Here is a 25,615-nt window from a genome sequence, read left to right on the forward strand (position 1 = left end):
AAAACCAAAGACAGTCACACAACCTGCTAAATACATCAAAGATGAGGTAGGTTGAATAATTGGTTAGCTATTGTTAGATAATGAAATTGTCTATCTTTCACTGATTTAATAAAACCAAAACTTGATAAGAGTTTGTACCTAGAGCAATAATGTTATATGAAAGATGCTTGAAGTAAAAGCATGTTTATAATAGAACAAGAATGTATATACAAGTGATCAAAAAAAATCAATCCTGATCATGATATTATTAGATAAATATTCCATTGTAACTTATTATGTTTGAAAAATGCATGCATATCTATATGAATAATTTGGCTTAAAGTGATTTTGAAATGTATGTATATTTAAATGCACTTTTCCTATTTGAATTCTCTTTCCAGCTGAAGTTTACCCCAAAATGTATCACACATGCTTTTTTCTGGTGACATACATGGCACCGCTGTGTCTTATGGTGTTGGCCTATTTGCAAATATTTCGAAAGCTGTGGTGTCGCCAGGTAAGTCGCTTAGACCAGCTCTTTTTCCTTGCTGTTGTAACCGTGCGCAGATTCCTGTGTACAACTTTCTTCTCTATATGCTCCGCCTTGTCACTTAGCACTCGGATGTTTAAATCCAGCACTGCTGCCAGGTTCCGTGACACTGAAACACCACCTTGGCTAGGCACTGAGCTGCATTAAAAAATGAAGGCAGTCAGGCTGAATGTAAGCCCCTTCTTGCTCATGTCTGTGAAGAGCTTAGAGAAAGAGAAAGAGGAAAAAGCAACAGAAAGGTTAATTACAGGCAGAAGGAAGATCTCTCCCACTGTATCTGAAATGCTTACCAAAATACCTTAGGTGACCTTATTTATACTGCTAAAATATCCTGTAGCAGTCAAAATTAGGACTGACCTTCTCATTTTACTAGCAGTCTGTACAGTTTTTTATTTTTCATTCTACAAAGTCTCGGGTTCATAATAGGTCCACTCTGAACAAAAGTTAGACTAGAAAGTCCAGCTGTCAGAGCTGTGAGACTGGAATTGCCTGACATGAAGCTGGTTGTTATCAGCGACATTTGATGTGAATTATTGACAAATAATTGGCATGATTTCTAATGTGACCATCTATTTTTTTCAAGCTTCAAATTAAAAGTACAGGAAAGAAAAGAAAAATATTAAACAACAACAACAAAAAAAGCACAAGCAAGCAAGCACACAAAGAACATTTGAACTGAAGTGGCAAAAATGATGTGAATTTTTTCAGGAACGTTTTTCCCCCTCCAACAATTTGAAGTGCTGTCAGCTTGAAAATAATTTTCTGGATGTGAGCTGTAATCTGTCATACATCAGTCTATGGTTCCCTCTGCTGTCTTCTGCTTTGTCTGGAATTTAACCATGGCTGTAGTCCCCCACCATCCTCTGCCCTGTCATTCTGTAAAGGACAATAAACTCATCCTGTTGAAGATGTGATGCAAAATATTCCATCTCCTGAAAAATGGCTCTAACAATGGCTGATGTTTCCATCAAAATATGCGCATGAATCGTTTCTCTCTTACCATTGTGTCTGATACCATCCAAATTCGAGGCTGTCCTGGCCGGGCCATAATATCTGCCACATCAGGAGCATTTTCCATGCAGTTCAAATTGATCAGTCAGAGAAATCACAAGTAGACTTTAGATTTCTGAATGTTAAAAGTAAAAACCAAATTTTATACTAACAAAAAATATCTCTTGCAAATAGCTAAAATACAGGAAAACCCAAATGTGCTTTAAGGCATTTTGTTATCATCCATTCATCATAATAGCAATTATTCTCACATCTAATCATACTAGCCTAAACCAAAGTTGCGGTTTGTCTTGCTGTTTATCTTTAAATTACTTTTTTTGCTTTTAATTTCTTACATTTATAAGATTAAATAAGAAGACAGTTTGAAGCTAAAATTTAACTTTTACAGTTTGAGGGCACTCTTCATCAGAACAAAGGCTTTGCTCACTTTCTTTTGAAGTTAAGTTAAGTCTAACATAGCTCTAATAGGCTCTGCATTGCTGGATAGTTACCTGTGCTGTAGCACCCAATGACCTTAACACCATATTCCTTCTTAACCTTCTCTTCTGTACTTTCTTTACAATCTACCTCGTTTCTCAAGCTGTCCATTAATTAAGTTAATGCAAAGAAATTGTTCTTACTCTGCACGTAGCCTGAAAATGCTGGTTCCGATTCAGAGCAGAAGTTGAACGACTGCAAACCAACCTGGTTTGTCCATTTCCCCCCTCCCCCCAGTTGTATTAGCTGGCCTATTTCTTCTCAATATTTCTTCTGCCTATATATCTTCCATGCTGACGAGGGTAGGATGATCCTTTTTGTTCAGTGGCAAAAAGACAAATACTTCTACAGGCTTAATGCTATAGATGAGAAAATACAGCTATCTCTTCTCCTAGCATAGACGATAGCAGTATGTATAAGAGGCTGCACTAAATGGAATTAAAGTCACTGCGCATCTATTATCAACTGCGACTTGGCTGCAGCCATCAGGCATGTTTCTAAGTGCAGCAGGTGTGCCATAGTTAGTCCTGTAGAGCAAATGAATGCAGTGTTCTTGAATGTTTTATTTTATAATAGTTTCAATTAAGAAATCATGCTGTTTACGAGAACTTCAGTTAAATATAGTGGTCCTGTTGCAAGGTACAATGAGACTTCCAGATGTACGTGACAGGAAAAACACAGCAAACTGTAGATGCTCGCTTTGCCTTACACTTTTTCTAAAGGTTCTTTTTAAAAATGGAGTGTGTTGTGCATGCCAGTTTTCAGATCACTAAAGATAAGACAGATTTACAAGCTATCCTTACTGTACTTTGTGCAACAGCTCTTAAAATTACCGATTGTGTCTTTCAAGCAGATCTGTGCATATAAGCTTTACGATCTTTGAATTAGTGATTCATCATTGTAAAGACAAGAACAATCGTGCCACAAATAACAGGGATTTTGAGTAATTTATTTTCATTATTAGCAAGGAAGTAGTGACTTAGAAGGCTATGTTCTCTTGTGGATTTTAAGTAGATTAAAAGTAACTTCTGAACAAATAAATAGGACTGAATGGACTTATGATAAAAGTGTTGGTACATAATCTGTATTATCAAGTTCCATACTGTATGCTTCGATTTACTGATGTCCAAATGCATTGACACTAAAGCTTACTCTTACTAATAACTAAGAATCCTACCCATTTTTTTATATTGGCAGTTTTGCCAGCTCTTATTATATTTGGAGAGATTTCCTCTGGTTGTAAAACCCTTGATAACAATTTGAGAGGATAGGAAAAAAATGCATAAGAAAATAAATATGCAACTTTTAGCCCCTGTTTGGACACAGCTAGGGGGCTTTTAGAGAATTACTAGAATTACACAAATTCTCCACAACTATCTCTATAACTGATTCATTACTGAAAAGCAAATATATGCATTATGCTGGCATGTGTGTACTTGTACATACATAATATATGTGAGTGCTTACATATATGTATATTTGTAAATGTTTCTGTATACACGCACACAATGCTGAAGTACATCCTTAGATGGTACTGGTTCAGCACCGCATCTGTGGGTATAGAGCTTTTTTTTTTTTTCCCCCTGATAAAATTCTTGCTGTATTATTGCTTATTGGTGTAACGGTAGCAAAGCCCAGATGTATGCCAGGTAAAGACTGAGGAAAATAGGACTCTTAGAAAGGTTCTTAGTACAAACTCCTGAAGATCTAGCAATTTAAGATATAGCACAGTATTGCACTGTACATATTGCACTGTATATTGTATACAGTCCCTACCTTTGCTCACCTCTTGCTATTAAAGACTGCTTAAATACCAGAAAAGACCCTTCTACCTGCACAGACAGGTACAAGCCAGGTACAAAACCAGTCATGTTTAACACTTCTGTAGAAACATCCATTCACAATGTTGAGACCAGATACTGTTTCTCTTCCTCTAAATTGCATCTAGCTACCAAGAAATCTGGTCGAAAAGTTCAAGTTAATCTCTGGCATGATCAGAAGGGCGAGGTTTGGCTGAGTTTCTCTGCTTCCATCTCCATTTTGTGATCAGTTCTTGCTGCAAAGATGGTAACTCAGTAAGACTGAAAAGGAAGGAAAAGCTTCTGCTTCAAAGTTAGAAGAACAGAATATTAAAGTACCCCGATAAACCAAAATCAGAATCTTAAACAGTGTATTATCTCAGTAGTGTGTGGCAAAGACACATTGCAGCACTACACCCCAAAGCTAAGTTGGGTAAACCCCTTGCAATAGGACAGCTGTGTCCAGATACGGACCTGATACTGCTGATTTCAGCTGAGTGAGTGGGAGTCCTCAGTACAAGTAAGTAAGTGCAAGGTTGGTTTTGGTGGGGGTTTTTTTGCTTTATTTCCATAGAGACATTAGTAAAAAATAAATGTTATAACATATCCCTCGTTCTGCTTTGTTGGTTTCCTGTTCATTACAACACAACTTTGCCAAAACATTCCAATAGTTGTAAATCAGGTTTGGGGTGCACATAAATGCTAAATTAAGGACTTGTCTGTGCAAGGAAGCTATTCACAAAAAAAATACATAATAGCTATTCTAGAACAATTCTGCATGTGCATGCTTTTACTTTAGAACAAGTATTTCCATTTTAGATTAATTTTTTCTGAAATAAATGTAAAAAATCTCATTCTCTTCTGGTCAGTTTGTGTGGACAAGCCCTAATTTTTAAAATGTTACAATAGACAATCTGGATTTTTGCAGATACTTTTAAACATGAATTATTTTGCACTCATGAGACTAGTCACCCTGCAGACAATTGCACTACACATGAATAAAACTGTATTTCTACCCAAAAGTTTTTCACAATGTATATTGAAAACATTATAAATGTCATTGTAATAGAGTTCTCTGAGAAAGAGCTTGCCATCTGTAGTCTTTCACATTTGGCTGCAGCAGGAAATAATTTTGAAGAGCTGAAGCTCAGTCTATTTGGCTTGGCTTATGTGAGGACACAAAAACCAAAACCGATTTATTTCTTTTTAATAGCATGGTGCTACATCTACCTGTTGCAAGGTATCTTTGGCTAACCTAATTCTTCCTATGTCTTGGCACTCTTCCATGATTCCCCTCTATTCATCACTGTATGATTCAGTTTTGAAGAGCTTTGCAGGGAGATCCACACCTGAGCTGTGATTTCTTAAGCTGCTTCATTGTCATCTAGATTGCATATTTGGAAGTTTTATGGCACTTAAAACTATATAGGCTTTAAATCCTTGTTTTTCAATGTTAAAAAGCTGGTTTGTATCTTAAATTAGCAGCATATGAATGGGATAAACTACTCTGCCATACAAGAAAACATTTAATGTAGAACTTTATAGCAACGTAATTGTAGTAAGGTTGGTAAGTGTAACAGTTGGAAGAGACAAGCAAGGCAAGTTATGTGGGAAGTAAGGATAATTTTAATACTTCAGTTGATACATTCGGGTAAAAGACAAATTTTTATGCAGTCCTTCAAGTGTGTCTGAAATTAGGTTTGTTTCTTGCAGCTACATCAATTCATTTAGTAAAAAACCCCTACTTCTCCCCGCAAGCTTAACACATCTATTTTTCTCATTACAGCTACCCACAGTACTAGTTTTTCAAAGTGCCCCTTATTTTGTCTTTTTTTAGATCCCAGGAACTTCTTCTGTTGTTCAGAAAAAATGGAAGCCTCTGCAGTCCTCAGCACAGCCCCGAGGGCTGGGACAATCAACAAAGTCAAAGATTAGTGCCGTGGCAGCTGAAATAAAACAGATTCGTGCAAGAAGGAAAACAGCACGTATGCTAATGGTTGTCCTCCTGGTTTTTGCACTTTGCTATCTACCCATTAGCATCCTCAATGTCTTGAAAAGGTAAAGGTTATCCCAAAATGTAAACACTTGGTAAAGCTTCCTGTCGAGAAACAATCCTCTGTTTCGAGATTCCTCTTATTCTGGCAGATACTTTTGAAGGATAAGCTTACTTATTTCACGATAAAGAAATGGAAAATAAGCATAGGGTTGCAAGAAAACATATATCTAACCTATCTGTAGTACTGAAAGTGAAGGCTAGATTGTAGAACCCTTATTAGCAAGCTCTTCCTCATGAAAACGATCTAGCCTATCTCCTCATTAAAACCTGTCATTTACATGGGATTACAGCTTGTTTGCTGTAAATACACCCATGGAAGGGCATTTGCCTAAAGCAGCAGCTGAAGGGTAGCGGGAGAGTGTCATGTTGTGGCTTGGCCCCCAGGACTGTGAAATGCTGGGTTCAAACCCAAGCCCCATCATGTACGATTTTGAGACTTGAGCCTAACCGTTCAGTTTGCCTATGAAGCTCTGTTTTACTTTTTTGCCCTTTTCTCTCCTGTTCATTTGAGACATAATTGTTTACACTCTGGTTTTTGTACAATGCCTGACAGGCTAAGGCTTCGAGGTAATCATACCTCATGAGACCTCTGGAATACCAATAAATAATGACTTATAGCAGAATATTTGAATATCCTAAAAAATAACCAGCCTTTTATTGGTGCTTGAGGAACATTTCAGCTTTTAAGGAATATTTTCAAGTTGGATATGAAGGCTTCAATACATCCCACTCAATTCTGACACTTTCCTGAGGCCTAATTCAAGTACTTTTCATCCTCAAGTCCCTTGGTAGGCGATGGGGAGAGAAAAAAGTATTTCCAGAAGGCAGCTCAGGCCACCTGTGATCTGAACCAAAGAGGAACTACACAGGCTGCCTCAGCTACAATAGCAGAGCAGACCTGTAGTTAGATTTTCATTTAAATGTCAAAATTTAGGTGTAAGGAATCTGGGCAAAGCAGATTTCTCTGGAGGGCCGAAGCTGCTACTGTGGGCTCAGGTTTTGGGTCAGGTCAGCGCCTGTCTGACTCCAAAACCCTAGTTTATTGGAGACTGAGCCTAGAGCTGGGAACCTCAATGACTTGAACAGGTCAAAAACAACTTTTCCCATCTCTTTTTGGCTTACCTGACACCAGCTGACTTTGATTACGTAGAGAAAAGTTATGCATCTGCACCATTGCAAAGTAAAGTACTGATGGTCTCTGTTGTGCTAAACCACCAAGAGAGGAGACTGAGGGATGGGGAGAGGACTTTATTTGCTCAAGAAAGCAAGCACTGTTGAGTCAGATTTTCTGTAATACTGCAGATAGGTCATCAGAGATAAAATTAGGCGAGAAGTTGCCAAATCTTTTTATATGATTTCTAATTTTGCCATCTTTCATGTTTGCTTTTCTTTTTCTGTAGGGTTTTTGGAATGTTTAATCATGCTGATGACAGAGAAACTGTATACGCCTGGTTCACATTCTCACACTGGCTTGTATATGCAAACAGTGCAGCCAATCCCATTATTTATAATTTCCTCAGTGGTAAGTTACAGTTACCTAGAATTCAAGTTTAACATATAGTTTGAATGTAATGAGCCATAGCAAATAAGATTGATGACTGTGTAACATCAGCCCAGTTCCTCCAGTGGGAGCTAGATCCTCTTCTTGAAACAAGATGTTTGATGTATCCCATCACCTACGGGCTGTCTTCCTATAACTATAAACTAAAGTGTACCAGGGCCTGAGACCAGGTTCTTGAATTTGTCCATACCTTTAATTTAATAGAGAAGGCCCTGCCATGACTTTGTTCTGAAACAATTACCATTGCCCCTAAAAACTCCACAGATACTGTCTGGGAGGTAGCACAAGCCAGGGGCTGTCCCCAGTTGGCAATTTATACGCAGGTATTAGATTTTGAAGGCTGTAAGTCTAGTACTTGAATGACCAGACTGTGCCCACTAGGTTCAAGGCCGAAGAACTGGCCAGGATGGTGTTTACTTACTAGTACAGATTTGTCTTAATTTGTATTTGTCTTATTTGGCTAAGGGCAGCAGAATCAGGACCTAAACTGGTGGTATTACAGCTAAATACAGGGAGGCAAAAGTCTATTGATCCTCACTATACATTTCCCCACTGTAGTTTTTTTGTGATGTGTAGTGTGAAGATGATTTGAACAGTTTACTCTGAGACCCAAGCAGACTAATGGGCTGTCGAACACTGAATCTTCTTTTAAAATGTATTCAAGATGAAATACAAATTAGCCATGCCCTCATTTCATAGAATCATAGTATGGTTTGGGTTGGAAGGGACCTCAAAAACCATCTAGTTCCAACCCCTCCACCATGGGCAGGGATCCCCTCCACTAGACCAGGTTGCCCAAAGCCCCAACCAGCCTGGCCTTGAACACTTCCAGCGAGGGGGCCTCCACAACCTCTCTGGGCAACCTGTTCCAGTGTCTCACCATCCTCTTAGAGAAGAATTTCTTCCTAACATCTGATCTGCCTCTACCCTCCTTCAGCTCAAGGCCATTATGGCCCTCTTTAGGTATTGGAAGGCTGCTATAAGGTCTCCCCAGAGCCTCCTCTTCTCCAAACTCTCCAACTCTCTCAGTCTATCCTCATAGGAGAGGTGCTCCAGCCCTCTGAGCATCTTTGTGGCCCTCCTCTGGAGACTCGCTCCAACAGCTCCACGTCCTTCTTACACTGGGGGCCCCAGAGCTGGACACAGTATTCCTGGTGGGGTTTCATGAGAGCGGAGTAGAAGGACAGGATCACCTCCCTCAACTTGCTGGTCACACTTGATGCAGCCCAGGACACGGTTGGCTTTCTGGGCTGCAGGCGCACACTGCCGGCTCATGTTGCGCTTCTCATCAATCAACACCCCCAACTGCTTCTCCTCAGGGCTGCTCTCAATCCATTCTCCACCCAGCCTGTAGTTGTGCTTGGGATTGTCCCGACTCATGCGCAGGACCTTGCACTTGGCCTTGTTGAACTTCATGCAGTTCACATGGGCCCACCTCTCCAGCCTGTCAAGGTCCCTCTGGATGGCATCCCTTCCCTCCAGTGTGTCAGCCGCACCACTCAGCTTGGTGTCATCGGCAAACTTGCTGAGGGTGCACTTGATCCAACTGTCCATGTAACTGACAAAGAAATTAAATGGCGCTGGTCCCAATACTGAAGCCTTGAGGAATGCACATGTCAAGTAATGATTCAGTCATTTAAGCCTACAATTGCTCAACTACTTGTTTTTGTTAGATATGTTATTAATCAACAGACTATCCATGACATGTTTTCATAAATCATTCTAGTTTGTCCATTCTGCCTAGCCAAGAATAATTTAGGTTTCATACCACGCTTCACATATCTTCTTACAAAGGTTGTATGTTTTCTGTCTTTCTCCAAGATGTTGAAATTGTGATTTCCTACTTCTGCCTTAGAAGAACATCTGGGTGTTTTGGGTTAATTTTACTTCTGTTAGCTGCCTTTTTCTAATCTGTAAAGTTTGTTGAAACATGCTTTAAAGTACAATGTTTTCATGAGTCTTTTTTGTGGTTGACAGGGAAATTTAGAGAAGAATTTAAAGCAGCATTTTCTTGTTGCATCTTTGGCATTCGCAGTCACCATGATGAACGGCTCACCAGAGGTCGTACCAGTACTGAGAGTCGGAAATCCTTGACAACCCAGATCAGCAATTTTGATAATATTTCAAAACTTTCAGAACACGTTGTATTGACCAACATAAACACACTTCCAGCAAATGGTACTGCATCTATTAGCCACTCGTAGTATACTTGTCCCTTTGTCTTTTGATGCTGTGGAAATAAAGTTTAATTGTGCATGCAACAATATTTGAATCTGAGTACAATGCAGTGAGAGAAGGGTGTTTACAATCAAGAATTGACTGTAAGAAAAGTAAGTTACAAGAAATATTTTATAGAACATGCTACAACTTTGGTTATACATTGATGAAACAAAATTGCAACTCATTTATTTCAAAGGTTGAGTTGCAGTTGGAGAGGGGTAAAGGTAATCGTATTTTATATAAATATTTTCTTTGGATCTCTACTTTCTTTAGATTCCTAAGTAAATAAAGAACAGGTACCTGAAAGTATGAAAATAATTTTCCCTGGAGTTTCAATGTGTTTATAAACGGCTATATTCTACTCAGAGATAATTCTCTGAAGTTGTGGTCTATTTTATAATAAATATTATAACCCAAATTGGATGTACAGATTGAACTACCTGAATGTCTTTGACTATTTCAAATGATCTGCCTACCATGCGTTCTGGAGTGAGTTTGGCTGATCGAATAAGAAATTCACGTTCATTTCTTTTCTCACATTTTCTGTTCTTTTCCCTGTTGGGTGGGTTATTGTGTGTATTCAGGAACAGCTGGGAAGCCACTCTTGATTTTTCTCCAGTAGAGGCTGATAAATAAATGAACACAGCCTGAAATGAAAAACAGGAGTTGTGCAAGCTTTCCCAATTCTGGGTAAACAGTGAAATGATTGTGCAATTCCCTAGCTTTGTGAATAGAAGGAAAATGACATATAATTTATTATTTGATATTTCTCATTACATTATATCTTATATCCCAGCAGGACTTTGCAAGGAACTACACGTACATCCCTCCTCTCATAGGGATGTCAACATTGGTAGTCTAGAAGTTATCTCAGACACTATAGGCTAGGACTAGATAAGCTATATATTTATAACAGAGAAATTGGTATCTCCAAGGACAGCTAATCTGCTCCTAAAATATGTATCTAAAAAGAATTAAATAAATTACCTTTGAAGAAGTCTGGTTTTTTCACTTACTATAGAACAAATGTTGGGAGAAGCATGCTCTTCTCCAGTAGCATTTCCATTCTTATGTGTACGGCACAAGCAAGGTTACAGCCATGAAACCCAGCTGACAGTGTGGCTGTAGATGATGTTTTGCTCTATACCAATTATTTGTCATTATTCTCTTCTCCCTGGCTGTCCTTTGCTCATGGCAGGGGAGTTGGACTAGATGATCTTTAAAGGTCCCGTCCAACCCAAACCATTCTATGATTGGCTTGTAGACTGGAAGCTGTAGTGCTCTGCTGGTCACAGTGGCATCTGGATAAGGAACCACAGGGTATTTACCAAATAATGCATATTAAATAAAGGATACAACACATTAAAAGTGTTTAAAAGTAAGAAAATCAAGGTTTATGCAACAGAAATCCCCTTAGACTTCAGTCAAGAAGCCTTTACTTAAAATTTACAAGTGAAATTTTCTGGCAGACCGTTTTGATAATAGGTCATCACCTGCATAGTGTTCAGAGAGGGACAAGCACAGGGTGAGCCAGTCAGCTACCTGATACAAACAGCAAAATCATCTTGAAAACTGTATTTTATCTTACAGGTATCCCAGCTACACTCAGCCCATTGAAATCAGTGGAACTGCATCTCCACATACCAGGGATGAACATGACTTCAAGTTTAGATGAAGCTGTGAGGGTTTCTGCAGAAGACACTGGCAACACAGAGAATGCAGGGTGGGACAAATTTGTCCCTAGCATAACTAAATTTACCTCGATGGAGTTACAGCACGGATGACTTTGGCTCAACACATGTAAGAACACCAGAGAATGACACGTGCTTTTAGCTGTGTTGCAGACTACAGCAAGTGGACAAATAGATTCCTTCAAAATGACTGCCTCTCCTATTTCTTCTCAGTCTTACAGAAACCTACTTACCTCAGTATGAGCTAAAGAACATGTCTTTACAAGTCTTTTTAAAGATTGGATTGTATCATACTTTGTAAATACTGTAGATATTTATTTTTATATATTTTAGATGCTGTGGAATGTTCTAAAATGTATCATATAAAGAGCTCTAAGTATTTGAAAGAAGTCTCAAACACCATTTATTTATATCCTGTTTCTATAAATGAGTGATTTATTTACAAGGAATGCTTACTTACGCACTAGTGATATTCTGGAATTACTTTGCACTTCTTTTTCTGCTAATTCCCTTGTAGTAAATTCTACGTTCATTATGGAACTTTCACTTCAGATTTATTTGGGGAGATTCCAGGTTACTTTTCTAAGGACAGACATGCTTCTAAGACAGGAACCCAAAGTGCTGCAAGTCACACGTTTTCATAAGATTACACTAAATAGCCAATTTTTTTTTTTCTTCAGACTCGAGTGCCTAAAAAGTAACTACTTAAATGAAACTTATGTGATGCTTAAAGGTGCTATAAGCTCAAAATTCCTACTCAGGCCAATAGGAATAACAAATGTCAGCACCCCTGAAGGGCAGGACAATTTAACTTTGGTAGCACATTTTAGTCCATAATGTTTCCAAGTGTTGCTCCAGAAGATCTCTGAGGATCTTTAAAATAGAAAACATTGGTTATCTTGCTTGCCGTCATGGTTTCTCTCTCAGCTGCCATTTAATGCTAATGATACAAACAATTAATAGATTTATATGCCAAGAAAATGTTCACTTTTCAACAATTAAAATAAAATCTTTCTCTCTGGAAATAATAGAGGTGATACCTCATTGGACTGGTAGATCAAGTACTCATTCATTTTCTATCTATGGGATAAGCTCCCTGGCTTGGGGCTTCCTACCATACATTGTAATTTTCCTTCTTAAAGAATGAAGACGTTTCATCACTGGAGACTTAGTCTATGAGGGGAACGTGGCCTATTGGTTACCAAGAGACTAGTCTATAAGAACCCGAGCTACAATCTCCCTGTGGCACTCTTCTTACATTTCAGTTCAGAATTTTCAAAAGGAAGGGTAAGATGGGAGGGAGGACTTGTTTTTCAGTAAAAAAGAATTTGACATAGAAAGAAGACCTTCTCACATGTTCAAATATTTCTGAAAAGCCAATTATTCATAAACAAGATGTTATTTGATTAACTTATGTAAATATTTTTTCTAGGTTTTACTTTGACCTGATGTGATGCAATGTACTGTCTATCATGACAGCTGTAGTTTTATGAAACGCTTAATCATTTTATGCTTTAGCTTTTCCCAAAGGCTGTTTTACTTGGCATTGTTGCAATTACTCCTAGTTTACACTGGTGTAAAGTGAGAGGAAAAAAAATTGCATTTGTTTGTATATTAAAGTTTTCTTTTTCTATTAAAAGGGGAAAAGAAGAATATTCTTTTTCTATTAAAAAAAGAATAAAGATAAATACCTAAATGGAAAGAATGTTTAAACATCAAATAAAATCATAGGAATTCCTATATTCCTATGTGTAAACTTATTTTTTTGAGTATAGCTATTATGTCATTGTTATTTCAAGAAATTATTTTACTTTGTCTCTTCTGCAAAAAGAAAACTAAAATAATTGTGGAAAGTACAGCAGGATTTGTTTTTATAGCTATTTCAATTCCTTACCCATTAGAAGGCTATTTTTGATCTTCAGCCACAGAAAATGTAGTATTCTTAAACTGTGTGAAATAAGATATAATTTTTCTATATAATTTGAAATGATTCAACAAACAGCTGCTGAATTAAAACATTATGGAATTGCAATGGAATTTGAAGTCTTCTAATTTTTTCTTTTGTTTTGATATAAGTAAAGAAAAAGTCAAAAAGTTAAAATCTAGTATAGCAATCTAGCTGCAAAATAATTCTCAGCAATCATTTAATTGTGCCCTAAAATATTTCCTCAACCCAATGCTGAAAATGTCAATTATGTCAAAATTTTGCAATCCTATACTTTCATTTCAGAAAATGTATTTTTAGCTTTTCCTTGAAGAGAGAGCAAGAATGTAGAAACTAAATGGTTATTTAAGAAAACTTGGTCAGTATCAAACATAAAAGGTCATGGGGGACTGTGGAAGACCAGCAAAATTCTCACGCCTTGTCAGGTGTTTTGCCTGTGAGATCCCTGTGAGATGAATGGGGAGGGAAAGCGTACAGTATTTCTAACTTGGGCCAGCTAACAAAAAACTCAAATAGCAATCTTAGTGATGCTCATGGGAAAAAACGTAAGTAGCATCTTTCTAAAGGGGGGGGGTTGAATAGCACCTGCTAACACAAACTGTCTTCTGCTCCCTTAATGCCAGTAGGATAAACTGTGTTAATTAATCTGAGATAAGAACACACTAAAGGTCATTGGCAGGGTTTTGGCTCCTGTATGTCCCCTGTGACATAGTAGAAATGGAGATTATGGCCTGAATTTACTCATCGTAAGACAAAAATTCTCATTTCTTCTCTTTTCTTATTTTCACTTAGAACTCCAGAATTAAAATATTCCAATGTTGCTAGGATTTTCTTTTAGCCAGAGCTTTAACTTAACAGTACTTTTTGAGTAGACACTATAAATAAAAACTGAGACATTCATTGACAAATGATTCTGGGTTTTTCTCTGGCCAGATTTTTGTTGAGTAAATAGCATATCTTTCAGACACAAGTGATACAATCAGAGTTTATCTAAGATTTTAAATTCTAAGGATAGGTAAACACAGTGTTAACTAATCCTTTCCAGAGAATATGGTTATCAAGCTAAAGATCAGTTAAATATGGTTATCAGCTAAAGATTTGGTTGTTTTGATGAAAAGATTTTTCATTCAAAAATTTCTGGTTTTTTAAAATGAATATGTTTTGATGAAAATATATGTATGTATTTGTTTCCTTAGTTTTACAAAATTTGAGAAATACCTAGACATTTTATTCTTTAGCTCAGATATCTTTTTAGGCACCATTTCATCAGAAAGATCTTCATAGGTATTTAAAAATCTGTTGACTACCTATGTAAAGTAGTGGTGAGTTTTTTGCAAGTTCTAGGGCCTTTTACTCCAGAAAGATCCAAATATTTGGATACATTCAAAATGTTACCCAGCTGGATTTATTTTTTGAATGAAAATAATCACTGGGAATTTTCAGTAAAGATCATAGAATCATAGAATAATTTAGGTTGGAAAAGACCTTTAAGATCACCAAGTCCAACCCTTAACCTAGCACTGCCAAGCTTACCGCTAAACCACATCCCTAAGCACCACATCTACACGTCTTTTAAATACCTCCAGGGATGGTGACTCAACCACTTCCCTGGGCAGTTAAACCAAATAATTGATAAAGCCAATAGTGAGCAGTGGCTATTAACGGAGACAGAAATGGCTGAGAGAAGACAGAGTAAGATTTTAAGAGCAATATGTAATTTAATGCCTTTTGCATGTGACAGAAATTAAAGCATCTTAAAGAAACTTCTGGGCTTCTTATCCATCAAAAAAGGTCAGGTGAGGAATGAGCATCTCTTATCCAGTCTATAAATACTGAAAATGATCTGAAAGATGAGCTTTAATTGGGTTTTGTTACCTCAGCTGCTTTGGTATTCTAATATTTCCACTAGCAACTCAGGAACATAGAAGTAGAGTTCTCATAACATTGTTTCTGCTTGGTCATACCATCATTAGACATAGAGTTTAAATCACAACATATTTGCTCCCAGAGTTATAAATTGTTGTGCCACCATCATTCTGGTACTTTGTCTCTTACCATATTTCGCAGTTTTGGCAGTGCGGTATCCTGACCTCTTTCTCCTTTCCTGTTGTCACTGTAGTGATAAGCTTGTGCCCTGCAGTTACAATGTCTGCAAGATAATTTCTCTCCCTCTCCACCTCCAAAAAGGCATTTTTTTTTTCTTTTTCTTCTGGACTGCATAGAGGGCACCATCTCATTCTCTGATATTAATAAAATTGATGGATGTCATTAACCTGGAGAGTGCTTTATAGGAAGGAGAGTACACTAAACATTAGTTTAACTCAGCCCTCGCTGTAAGATGCATTGCAACCTACCGCTGCATGTTACAATGGATTAAGGCCAAAGCAAATTTAGCTTTCCAACCTAAAATTTGTCTCACAACTAAAATTATATTCATCTCTCAGGCTATTCCTTTTACCTGACAATAACGTTTTTCTCCGGCTGTTGGGTACATCATTGGTTGAAATAGTATTTTGTTTTATTGAACACACTTTCAGGAAAAAAAAAAAGAAAAAGAAAAAGAAAAAAGACAACTATGTAGCAATCTTGGCATTAAGAATTTAAATAAAGAATGCAATAAATTAACTAAGTTAAAATCTGAATTTTTTTAAAAAATAAGAAATTATATGCAAGACTGAATTTTTCTGAGCTAAACAAAAAATAAGAAAAATCTGGACTTGGCTGAAGTTTTGCTTTGCCAATAGGGACCAGATCTCACCTACTGCATCCCTACTCTCCTAGCTATGCTGGAAGTTTTATGGTATCTTTTTGTTTTAAGCATTCAAGGACCAAATCCAGTTAAAAATTTTCTGTCTTGGATAAGCAATTTTTAAAAACAAGACTCACGAGCAGCATGGAGAAATCTATAGGGATGTGTTGTTTCCTCCTCCTTCCAGTGCAAAAGCAAAGAGTGTCTAGTGAAGCCAGCAGGTGTATGATTTTATGCTTTATGGTTGCTTTATTTTTTATTAAGTATCCAAGTCAGCTGCTGACTTCTACATGGCGAACTGGTTTTGATGTAGTTTAGTGAAACTCCTAGTCCAGTATGGGTCTAAACTACAGACTAGTTATTTGCTCCTCTGGTCTGCTGTCCAGCATGCTCCGTAGCTCCTCTCGCTCCTTGACAGATCACGATCCTACTTCACATCTGAGATGAAAACAAATGTAAATGTAAAATGCATTGGAAAGTGCTTAAAATGTAAATAAATGTAAAATGCGTTGAAAAGTGCTTACAGAAGATGATCAGACATAGCAACAGGCATTTTCCGGAGAGATTATAGGCAGCAGCCAAAGACTTTGCTCTGTTAGTTTCTCCGGAAATCAAGTGGGAAGTGAATGCAGAGGGAGTGCCGGATCCCCTGAAAGGTGCCCGAGAACCGCGTCTCACGTAGACGCAGTCCACCTTAGCAAGTACGGCAAGAGGGGAAATGCACGCAAAGGGTGTAACGATGGCAGCCAAGGAAGCTCGCGGGGGTGGGGGGTGAGGGCGAAGCTTGCTCCGCTGCTCCTGGCCGAAGGAGGTGGGCAGAGAAGGACACACCACTGACCTCGGGGGGGGGACACACAGGCCTGCCCCCTCCCGCCCCTCCCCGCGGCCTGCCGGCACGGCGCCCACCCTCGGCCCGCCCCGTGCGGCGAGCGCTGCCGGGGCCGGGCGGGGCGCTGTCCCCGCGGCCGGTGCTGAAGGGGCGGCCCCGCTCCGGCACCTGCCGCCCGGCGCGACCCGCTCGGCGCGGAGCTGCAGGCGCCAGCGGCCGGCCATGGCCGCGCTCCTCTGCCTCGGTAAGTGCCGCGGGAGGCGGGGAGGGAGGCAGCCCCCAGGCTCGCCAGGACCCTCGCTTCGCCCTCCTGGCCTCTCCTCTCCGCGGGTTCCCCTTACGGCTCCATCCCTTGCTCCTTCGCCCGGGGAGCCTCAAGGCGGGGGCGAGCGGTGTGCGACGCCGGGGGTTCGCACCGGTGTGCGGCCGCCAGGCCCTGCGGCTCGGCGCTGGCTTCTCCGGCCCGGCGCCGGGTTGCCTGTCTGAAGCGGGAGGTAAGGCAGGGTAGCAGGGCCGGCAGCGCCAGCAGTGATAAAAAGTTGAACCGGTGAGAAGACCCAGAAGTGGGATGCCTTGTCTAAATAGACAGCCACTTGTTTGCTAGGTGGGAAGCGTTTAGTGCTGGCAGCGCTATACAGAGGGCTATTGACATTTCCCTTTGGGTCTGAATGGAGAAAAAGGGAAAATCAACAAAGCTGGTACAGAAGGATTCGGGAGAAGAGAATACAATGAGACAAGTATATTTTAATTTCTTTTATTCTCCTCTTCCTCTCTCTATATATTGTATACATGCTGCTTCTCTCTTAACATCCCACCACTCTAAACACATATTCCACTGTTAAAAACATTCTGTAGGTAGTTCTATCTCAGGAGATTTTTGGAATAAAGTTGTCCTTTATCACTTTTCAACTATATTCAAACTATATTCAACAATAGTTTGCCTTTCTTCTTTGGAGCCAGCTATCTAGCTGCTCTTGCCGCTAGAGAGAAACCACAGCTTCGTTTCCCATTATTCATTATTATTTGCCAGGTAATAATTCTGTACTCCTGGGAGAGACACTGCAATTCCTCTGCTCCTCAGTTCCCAATCTGCAAAGTGAAGGTGCTAAAATGTCCTTTTTCTCCTCTTTTCACTTTAGACACCAAATTCTTCAGAACAGGGAATTTTACACCACCCCAGTGAATCAACAGACACCTGTACAAATCTAAATTTATATGTCTTCATGTCAAAATGGATCTCTTTAAAAGTTTTAGCTACAAACTAGCTCTTAGATGCCCTGAACACTTCTAAGGAGAAAACAGTTGCTTAGTACTACAAATACTGGAGTAAATAACTGAACTGAATGACTAAAGTAGTAACTGTCAGTTTAAGCAATTGTATAAACTACAGTGCGCTGGATTCTAAAATCATACAGGCCAGTTTTTTTCTTGTATGCTAGCGACAGCGTGCCCCTTGTGTACTGCTGAGGAAACAAAAACCCCATCCATAATACGTTATTAGATCTAGAGAAGCCCTTTCTTAGACTGAATTAGCTTTAATCATCGATTATGCCACTTGAGTCTTTATTTTGCAAAAGCATCTCCTCCTTTTTGTGGGCACAGTTTCCAGGTGGGTTTGAAATAAACACACTCTGAAACAATTATTACAAAGGAGCAGGACCTGCTAATTGGCTGCTCAGTCAGACCTACTTTGACTATTCGTTTTCAGCCACTGGCTCTCAAAACCTGTCTTAACAGGAGGGAGACAGCACAGAGTCTTTGTGCCGTGGATCCTAATCACATGCATAAATCTTCTGCTGTGTTAGTACCTACAAAACAGGTAAACTGTCATCCAGAAAAATACCTTTTCTTGAAAAGTACCAGGGTTTGTAATTTTGTATTGTCTTATACATGCAGTCATTTTCACCTGTAAGGTATTTGGCAACTTTTTTTTCCTCTATCATCTGAACAAATATTGAGTAATTTCACAATTAGAAAGAACTTTAGGAGACAGTCCGAAGACTAAATGAGCCAAAATTGTCCCTCTGGATGGGCCAGCTGCACATTCCTCAATGTCAAGTGACAGGAGCCGTTTCTATTGATCATTCTTCCAGGCTGACCTACAGACACAGCCTAAGAGTGTTTCATGCTGGAAATCACTGAAATCACAACCAGCCCTGCATAGACCTGGGAACTGGCAGGAATATGCACAACTGGGAAGGATTAGCACCAGCTATACTAAGCACATGTGGCCTCTTCTGTGTCTCATAGGCACACTAGATGCTATTGCACCTGTCAGTTATAAAGTATTAAATGTTACTTCTTCTTTATCAACATGCGTCCAGAAAGTGTTCCCTATGGCAGCACTGTTATATCACAGCTAATCATCATTTCCAGAAGGGATGGCGTCACCTCTAAACAGCAGTGTCTCTTTAAGATTATTAAGAGTGATATTTGATATTTAATTTCTTATTTATCAAATGTATCATTGGAAACATTTCATTTCTCTGGATAGGATCGAGACAAGTCCTGAGGGAATATTTCATGCCTCTAGCAGATGATGTTTAAGGAATTAAACAGTGCTGGAAATTCCTCAAATTCCATGTGAGCTTGCCTGAACATAAGGGGGGAAAAAAAGAGGAGACTTAGTTTGGGAGATGCTGTGTCCTTCAACACCTAAGGAAAACACTCCTACCAGGTGTTCAGCAGCTAGTTTGATAAAGCCTGAAATCAGTGTCTGAAACTTGATTTTATAGAAAATTAAGACACATGGTTACAAATTAGAGATTGTGTTACCATGGGAATGCTGATGAAAGAGCTAAACCCCAACTGATTTATCTTTTCTTAGCAAGGCAATTTAATTTTATACTGATAAGCCAGAGGTGGTGCTGATTTAAAATTCTTAACCTTGAAACCTCTGTATCAGTCTTAAGTTTCAGAAAATTGTATGCAATTAACATGGCCTTTAGGTGCAGTGCACTCAGGGAAGCAGATAAAGACATAAAGGTGGGGGGTGCTTTCAAGAAATTATGCATCTGTGAAGTAAAAACAAAGAGGCTGAGTGGTACTGTATATGAAATAGAATCTCCTTTATTATCTAACGGTTGTGTAGCTGTCAACTCTCTTACACATGATCTATTAATAGGAATTCTTATGTAGTCTCTAGCTTGACGAAATTGCAGTCCAAATAAAATGCTCCTTCCTCTGAATTTTATACTCTCTTCCTTTCTATAATTTATTATGGATCTCAGAACTGCAATCATTTCTATCTTAGAATCATAGAATCATTTAGGTTGGAAAAGACCTTTAAGATCACCAAGTCCAACTGTTAACCTAACACTGCCAAGTCCACCACTAAGTCATGTCCCCAAGTGCCACATCTACAGGTCTTTTAAATCCCTCCAGGGATGGTGACTCAACCACTTCCCTGGGCAGCTTGTGCCAATGCTTGACAACCCTTTTGGTGAAGAAATTTTTCCTAATATCCAATCTAAACCTCCCCTGCCACAACTGAAGGCCATTTCGTCTTGTCCTATCGCTTGTTCCTTGGGAGAAGAGACCAACACCCACCTGGCTACAGCCTCCTTTCAGGTAGTTGTAGAGAGTGATAAGGTCTCCCCTCAGCTTCCTTTTCTCCAGGCTAAACAACCCCAGTTCCCTCAGCCGCTCCTCATAAGACTTGTGCTCCAGACCCTTCACCGGCTTCGTTGTCCTTCTCTGGACATGCTCCAGCACCTCAATGTCCTTCTTGTAGTGAGGGGCCCAAAACTGAACACAGTATATCTATGAACTGATGTCATATATAGCTGTAGTTAATGTTATAATATTCGGGTAAAACTAATACAAAATATGCCACACCGCAACTTTGAAAATTTAAAATTTAAATTTAATTTTTAACTGTTAAAAAGTAACTTGGTAGAAAATTGGAATCTATAAATACACTACAATAAATTACACTGTTATAATCTAAGTGTAAATGAAAAAGGTAATTAAAATATCTGTTGTATTAACTAGTCATTATATTCTGTTTTTACAGTGTTGTTCATATACTTTGCAAGTATATCTACTGCCCAGACTACTGACTGTCTGCACTTGAGGGAGCAATGTATAAATGCTGCAAATGGATGCGAGAGTGTTTGGAATGTTATTGAAGATGTCTGCAATATTTCAGGTAATTATTTATGGTGTACACAGCTTTATTTTGAATTACTGAATGGTTGCATATTCATAGTTAATCATACTAATCCTGTTGTCACCGAATGAACTCAGTGAGATTTTAAAGATAAAATGATGGCAAAAGACAGTCAACTTCTGAAATCCCTGACAATGGCCATTACTATTTTCGGTGACAGTCTGTCGTGGTTTTACCCCACGACAGCTGAACACCACACAGCCGCTCGTTCACTCTCCCAGTGACTGTTCTGTTCCCCATGCTGACTTCATCAGCATGGGGAACAGAATTGGAAGAGTTAAAGTGAGAAAACTCGTGGGTTGAGATAAAGACAGTTTAATAGGTAAAGCAAAAGCCGCGCGCACAAGCAAAGCAAGGCAAGGAATTCATTCACCACTTCCCATGGGCGGGCAGGTGTTCAGCCATCTCCAGGAAAGCAGGGCTCTGTCACGCGTAACGGTTACTTGGGAAGACAAACGCCATTGCTCCGAATGCTGCTGCCCCGCCCCCCCACCCCCCACCCCCCCTTCCCCCAAGCTCCTTATAAACTGAGCATGACGTCATATGGTATGGAATATCCCTTTGGTCAGTTTGGGTCACCTGTCCTGTCTGTATCTCCTCCCAACTCCTTGTCCACCCCCAGCCATCCCGCTGGCAGGGCAGTGCAAGAAGCAGAAAAGGCCTTGGCCCCGTGTAAGCACTGCTCAACAATAGGTCCATAGAACAAAAACATCTCTATATTATCAACGCTGTCTCCAGCACAAATCCAAAACGTATCCCCACACTAGCTACTATGAAGAAAAATCAATCCTCTCAGCTGAAACCAGGACACAGTCACACTATCTCTACAATAAGGTGATAAATGAAATTTCTGGACTATGAACAAAGTCAGAGTCCGAACCAACTCAAGAAGTCTGAATTCAGTAGAAATTATGCTCCTGTGGGATCCTGTTAAACAAAGGCAGCTGAAAAAAAGTTCCAACCTTGTTTTCCATAATTCGAAAGAGTAGATCTGCCCCCTCCCTGGAAGTGTTCAAGGCCAGGTTGGATGGGGCTTTGGGCAACCTGGTCTAGTGAAGGGTGTCCCTGCCCATGGCAGGGGGGTTGGAACTAGATGGTCTTTGAGGTCCCTTCCAACTCAAACCATTCTATGATTCTGTGATCTCGCAAGATATCCAAAACAATGTTGTAGTTACTTAGAGTAATTTTCAAATATTTTATTAGAATAAGAAACAAATCAAATAAATCATATCTCAAAGAAAGTTGTGTTGTAGAGAGGCACATTGTATTTTTTCAGTGAACAGTACCTACACGTCAGAATGATTCATTTGCAAGGAGTGATTGTACGATAAAGTGCAGGTTATGATGTGACTAAGCCTCCTTGATTTGTTAAACAGATTCTCACATAAATGAAAGCAGAAAAATAAGTTTCTCTCTCTGTTTATTGCACTGCCAATGCTTGGTGCATCATTTCCAATATGCTTTAAGTGGGGAAAGACCGGGTATTATAAGTTTGACTTTAAACTCTTTCTAATCTCTGTTGTAGTTCAGATGAAAATGTTCCTTTCTCCAAAGGCCTATTATTTTCTTCAATAAATCTTGAGTATCAGTCACAGTCTCTCTCTGTCTTTCAATCCCTTCAAGACCTTGCTGTTACATGTTGAATATTCATTTGCCAGGTGCTGTGAAAATGGAAGGGAGAAGAAGAGTGGCAGTACAGTGTGGTAGTGTCGTTAGACCAAGCTAATCATAACACCTTTATTGACTGATAAATGTCAAGGGTCTTGATCTGCCAAGGCTACATCAGTACTAGCAAATAAAATGGGTCAGGGACTATTTTCTGGCCCTCAGTTCAACTGTCATGGGGCAGCATGTATCCATACAACTAAACTGTCTTACTCCCACACTAGCTGCATAAAACTGCCCTTTGGGAGTGACTCCAGGCCCATGCTATCTTCACAGCCCAGCTGGCTCGGCCCAGACCAGGTACCATGCAAAAGTGCAGCAGTATAGACACAGTCACTTGCCATTAGCCTAGCCCGTGCCTTGGTCCAGTTCATAAATGCAGCCAAGGGTATTTAGGTACATAACTGCTGTTTCTAGGAACTTAATTCCATAAGGCAGGTCCTCCTTCACTGGGAATCAGAGGTATTTATATCTCCATGGAAACCTCCTTTCTCCTTATCTTGACATTATTTGAACAAAGCCAGTCATGTCCTGATGCCATCCTCTGCTCTGAGCCTCAGCTGCAGCAGAGTTGATAAAGTGAATGTTCCTCTGTCTGTCTTGATGTCAGGACCCAGTCTCGCATTTGGTCTGTGTGGGAAGCCAGGCAGCAGAAGATGCGGTCAATAGCCCATTGCTAGAACATTCACGTGCAGTGTGGGCTACCTGAATGCCTCCATCTGTCTGATTTGTTGCAGAGATTCGAACGCAAGTGTCCTAAGTCGCAAGGCAGTATTTAAAATAATTAGAGCAGAAAATTCTCTGAGGGGTCCTTTGTAAGTGTGTCTTGTTCCAGATACGTATCTGCTCTGCATAGAATGGCTGACTACTTTTAAGAACAGACAGCATAAATGAGAAATACATGATAACCTAATGGTTACAACAGTCCCCAAAGGAACTGGGTTTCAGCTCATGTTCTATTGAGTTTTTAAATATTTTATGTGAAGGGGAACAGTTTCAAAAGATATGGCTGCTGTTTGAAAAAAAAGTGTTAGAATATGCAGTACTTTCAGGCTCAAGACAGTGACCTAAAAACGAGCTCTCTAGAACCAAACCTCTTCCCCAAATCAGAATTAGTTGAATTTGCTTCTCTCGCATCATTCCCAAACGGATTAGCACCAAGACTGCTTGACATAAAGATTAGGATTTGTACTGTAGCCTGTTCTTCATCATACCCTGCAACCAGGTGAAGTGGGCCAGCATGATGACTTCTGTGGTCTCCCCTTTGGATTTATTGCATCATCCCATAATATGCCATTTCCCTCACGTATTGTCCTATGTGCTTATTCACCGGTATTAATTGTATTTGTAACGGGGTCAGAGAAACCTTTTGAAAATAAATTCTTCTTGTGATTGCTTGTTTGGTTTTGCATCTGTACATTTCTTTAAGATAATAACCTGTGGCAAGGACTCTCCAGAATTGCAGGGCAATCAGATTTTGTGTTGGGTCTAGGACAAATTATTCTAAATGTGCTTATTAGGTGCCATTACCCCAGAAGGTGTAAACCCACAGTCAGGCAGCTGATGGTACCTCTCAGAGAGCCCACAGAAACAGCAACAGAAAATCTACCACCAGCATTATTAGTAAGAATAACATTATACTGTCCAGAGTACTCTACGTGTGCAAGCCTAAAAACTTCACGGATGAGCTGTAGGAACGGAAAAGGCACCTCAGTGCTGAGCACGAACATGTTAGTTGGAGGCAATAGGCAATGGGGCAAATATTCCTTTTGCTAGTTTCATTATGGAAAACCTAACTACAAACATACTCTGTGCCATGGGTTCAATAACTCAGTCCCTCAGGCTGTAACCTCCAAGTTAACTGTGTGCATTATCAAGACCTCCATATTTTGTTCTTCAGAGCAGGTCTTGGACCATTCTCCAGAAGACTGCCTAAGGCACTCCTTTCTCTGTGAAAATGTCCATCACTGCTCCCCTACTACTACAGCAGCATTTTCAGAGTCTCAGTTTATAGTCCTCTGAGTCCAATCCTTCTTCTGCTTCCTCTTCTCTGCCAAGATATGGCGGGGAAAAAAAAAAGGGTGAAAATCTCTATGAGTCTGCTTCCAGGTCAGGATGGAAAAGACTGAAATATTTAATTCTGATGGAATTAAAAGTTTTCACTTTGAAAATGTAAAAAATGTTTCAGCACTGCAGAATGAAGATTTTAAGGTTTGGCATTTTCTGGGGTTTTTTTGTTTGTTTGTTTTGTTTTGTTTATTTGTTTGGGTTTTTTGTTTTTGTTTTTTTTTTTGTTTTTCCTTCTGTTATTTCACTGAAAAAAATAGAAATTGCTGAGCTCTGATTTAACCATGAGTATACATTTTTTTAATTTTTCAGAACTGGAAACATCTGAGTTCAAAAGAAAAGAATCTCAGATTACTTAAATATTAAGGAATCACATTTTGAATTAGATTCAGAAGAGTTTATTTTTCTTAGAATAACAGAATCATTGAGGTTGGAAGGGACCTCTGAACATCTAGTCCAAACCTCCTGCTCAAGCAGGGTCAAATGCAGGCTGTCTTCCAGAACTGTGTCCAGCTGGATTTTGAATCTATCCAATGATGGAGGCACCATAACCCCTCTGGGCAACCTCTTCCCTTGTTGGACCACCGTCACATTAAAAAAGTTTTTTCTGACCTTTAAATGGAATTTCTTGTACTTCAGTTTCTACCTCTTGTCCTGTCACTGGATACCACTGAGGAGTCTGTCCCTGCCTTATCCACTGCCCTCCCATCAGGTGTTTACACACGGGTATGCGTGTTGGTACGCCCCTGAGCCTTCTCTCCTCCAGGCTGAGCAATCCCAGCACTCTCAGTCTCTCCTCGTGGTACAGATGCACCAGTCCATTAATCACATCTGTGGCACTTTGC

The 25,615-nt window shown here is 39.6% G+C and overlaps 2 protein-coding genes and 1 long non-coding RNA gene across 3 annotated transcripts in view; all 3 read left to right on the forward strand.

Moving 5' to 3' along the window:
• Positions 1-13,026, forward strand: part of HCRTR2 (hypocretin receptor 2) — a 35,495-nt gene extending 22,469 nt beyond the window's left edge. Inside the window, exons 4-8 of the mRNA XM_075750046.1 lie at positions 381-496; positions 5,654-5,874; positions 7,273-7,394; positions 9,411-9,611; positions 11,244-13,026. Coding sequence (XP_075606161.1) covers positions 381-496; positions 5,654-5,874; positions 7,273-7,394; positions 9,411-9,611; positions 11,244-11,437 — 854 coding nt within the window. The 3' untranslated portion in view covers positions 11,438-13,026. The remainder of the gene's footprint in view (positions 1-380; positions 497-5,653; positions 5,875-7,272; positions 7,395-9,410; positions 9,612-11,243) is intronic.
• Positions 1-25,615, forward strand: part of LOC142600928 (uncharacterized) — a 637,768-nt gene that overhangs the window by 172,701 nt on the left and 439,452 nt on the right. The gene's annotated exons all lie outside the window — the stretch shown is intronic.
• Positions 16,979-25,615, forward strand: part of GFRAL (GDNF family receptor alpha like) — a 28,636-nt gene continuing 19,999 nt past the window's right edge. The window contains exons 1-2 of the mRNA XM_075750047.1: positions 16,979-17,111; positions 20,883-21,017. Of these exons, the coding sequence (XP_075606162.1) occupies positions 17,090-17,111; positions 20,883-21,017 (157 nt within the window). The 5' untranslated portion in view covers positions 16,979-17,089. The remainder of the gene's footprint in view (positions 17,112-20,882; positions 21,018-25,615) is intronic.

Source organism: Balearica regulorum, chromosome 3 (genome assembly GCF_011004875.1).
Source record: "Balearica regulorum gibbericeps isolate bBalReg1 chromosome 3, bBalReg1.pri, whole genome shotgun sequence".
In the NCBI taxonomy this organism is placed as follows: domain Eukaryota; kingdom Metazoa; phylum Chordata; class Aves; order Gruiformes; family Gruidae; genus Balearica; species Balearica regulorum.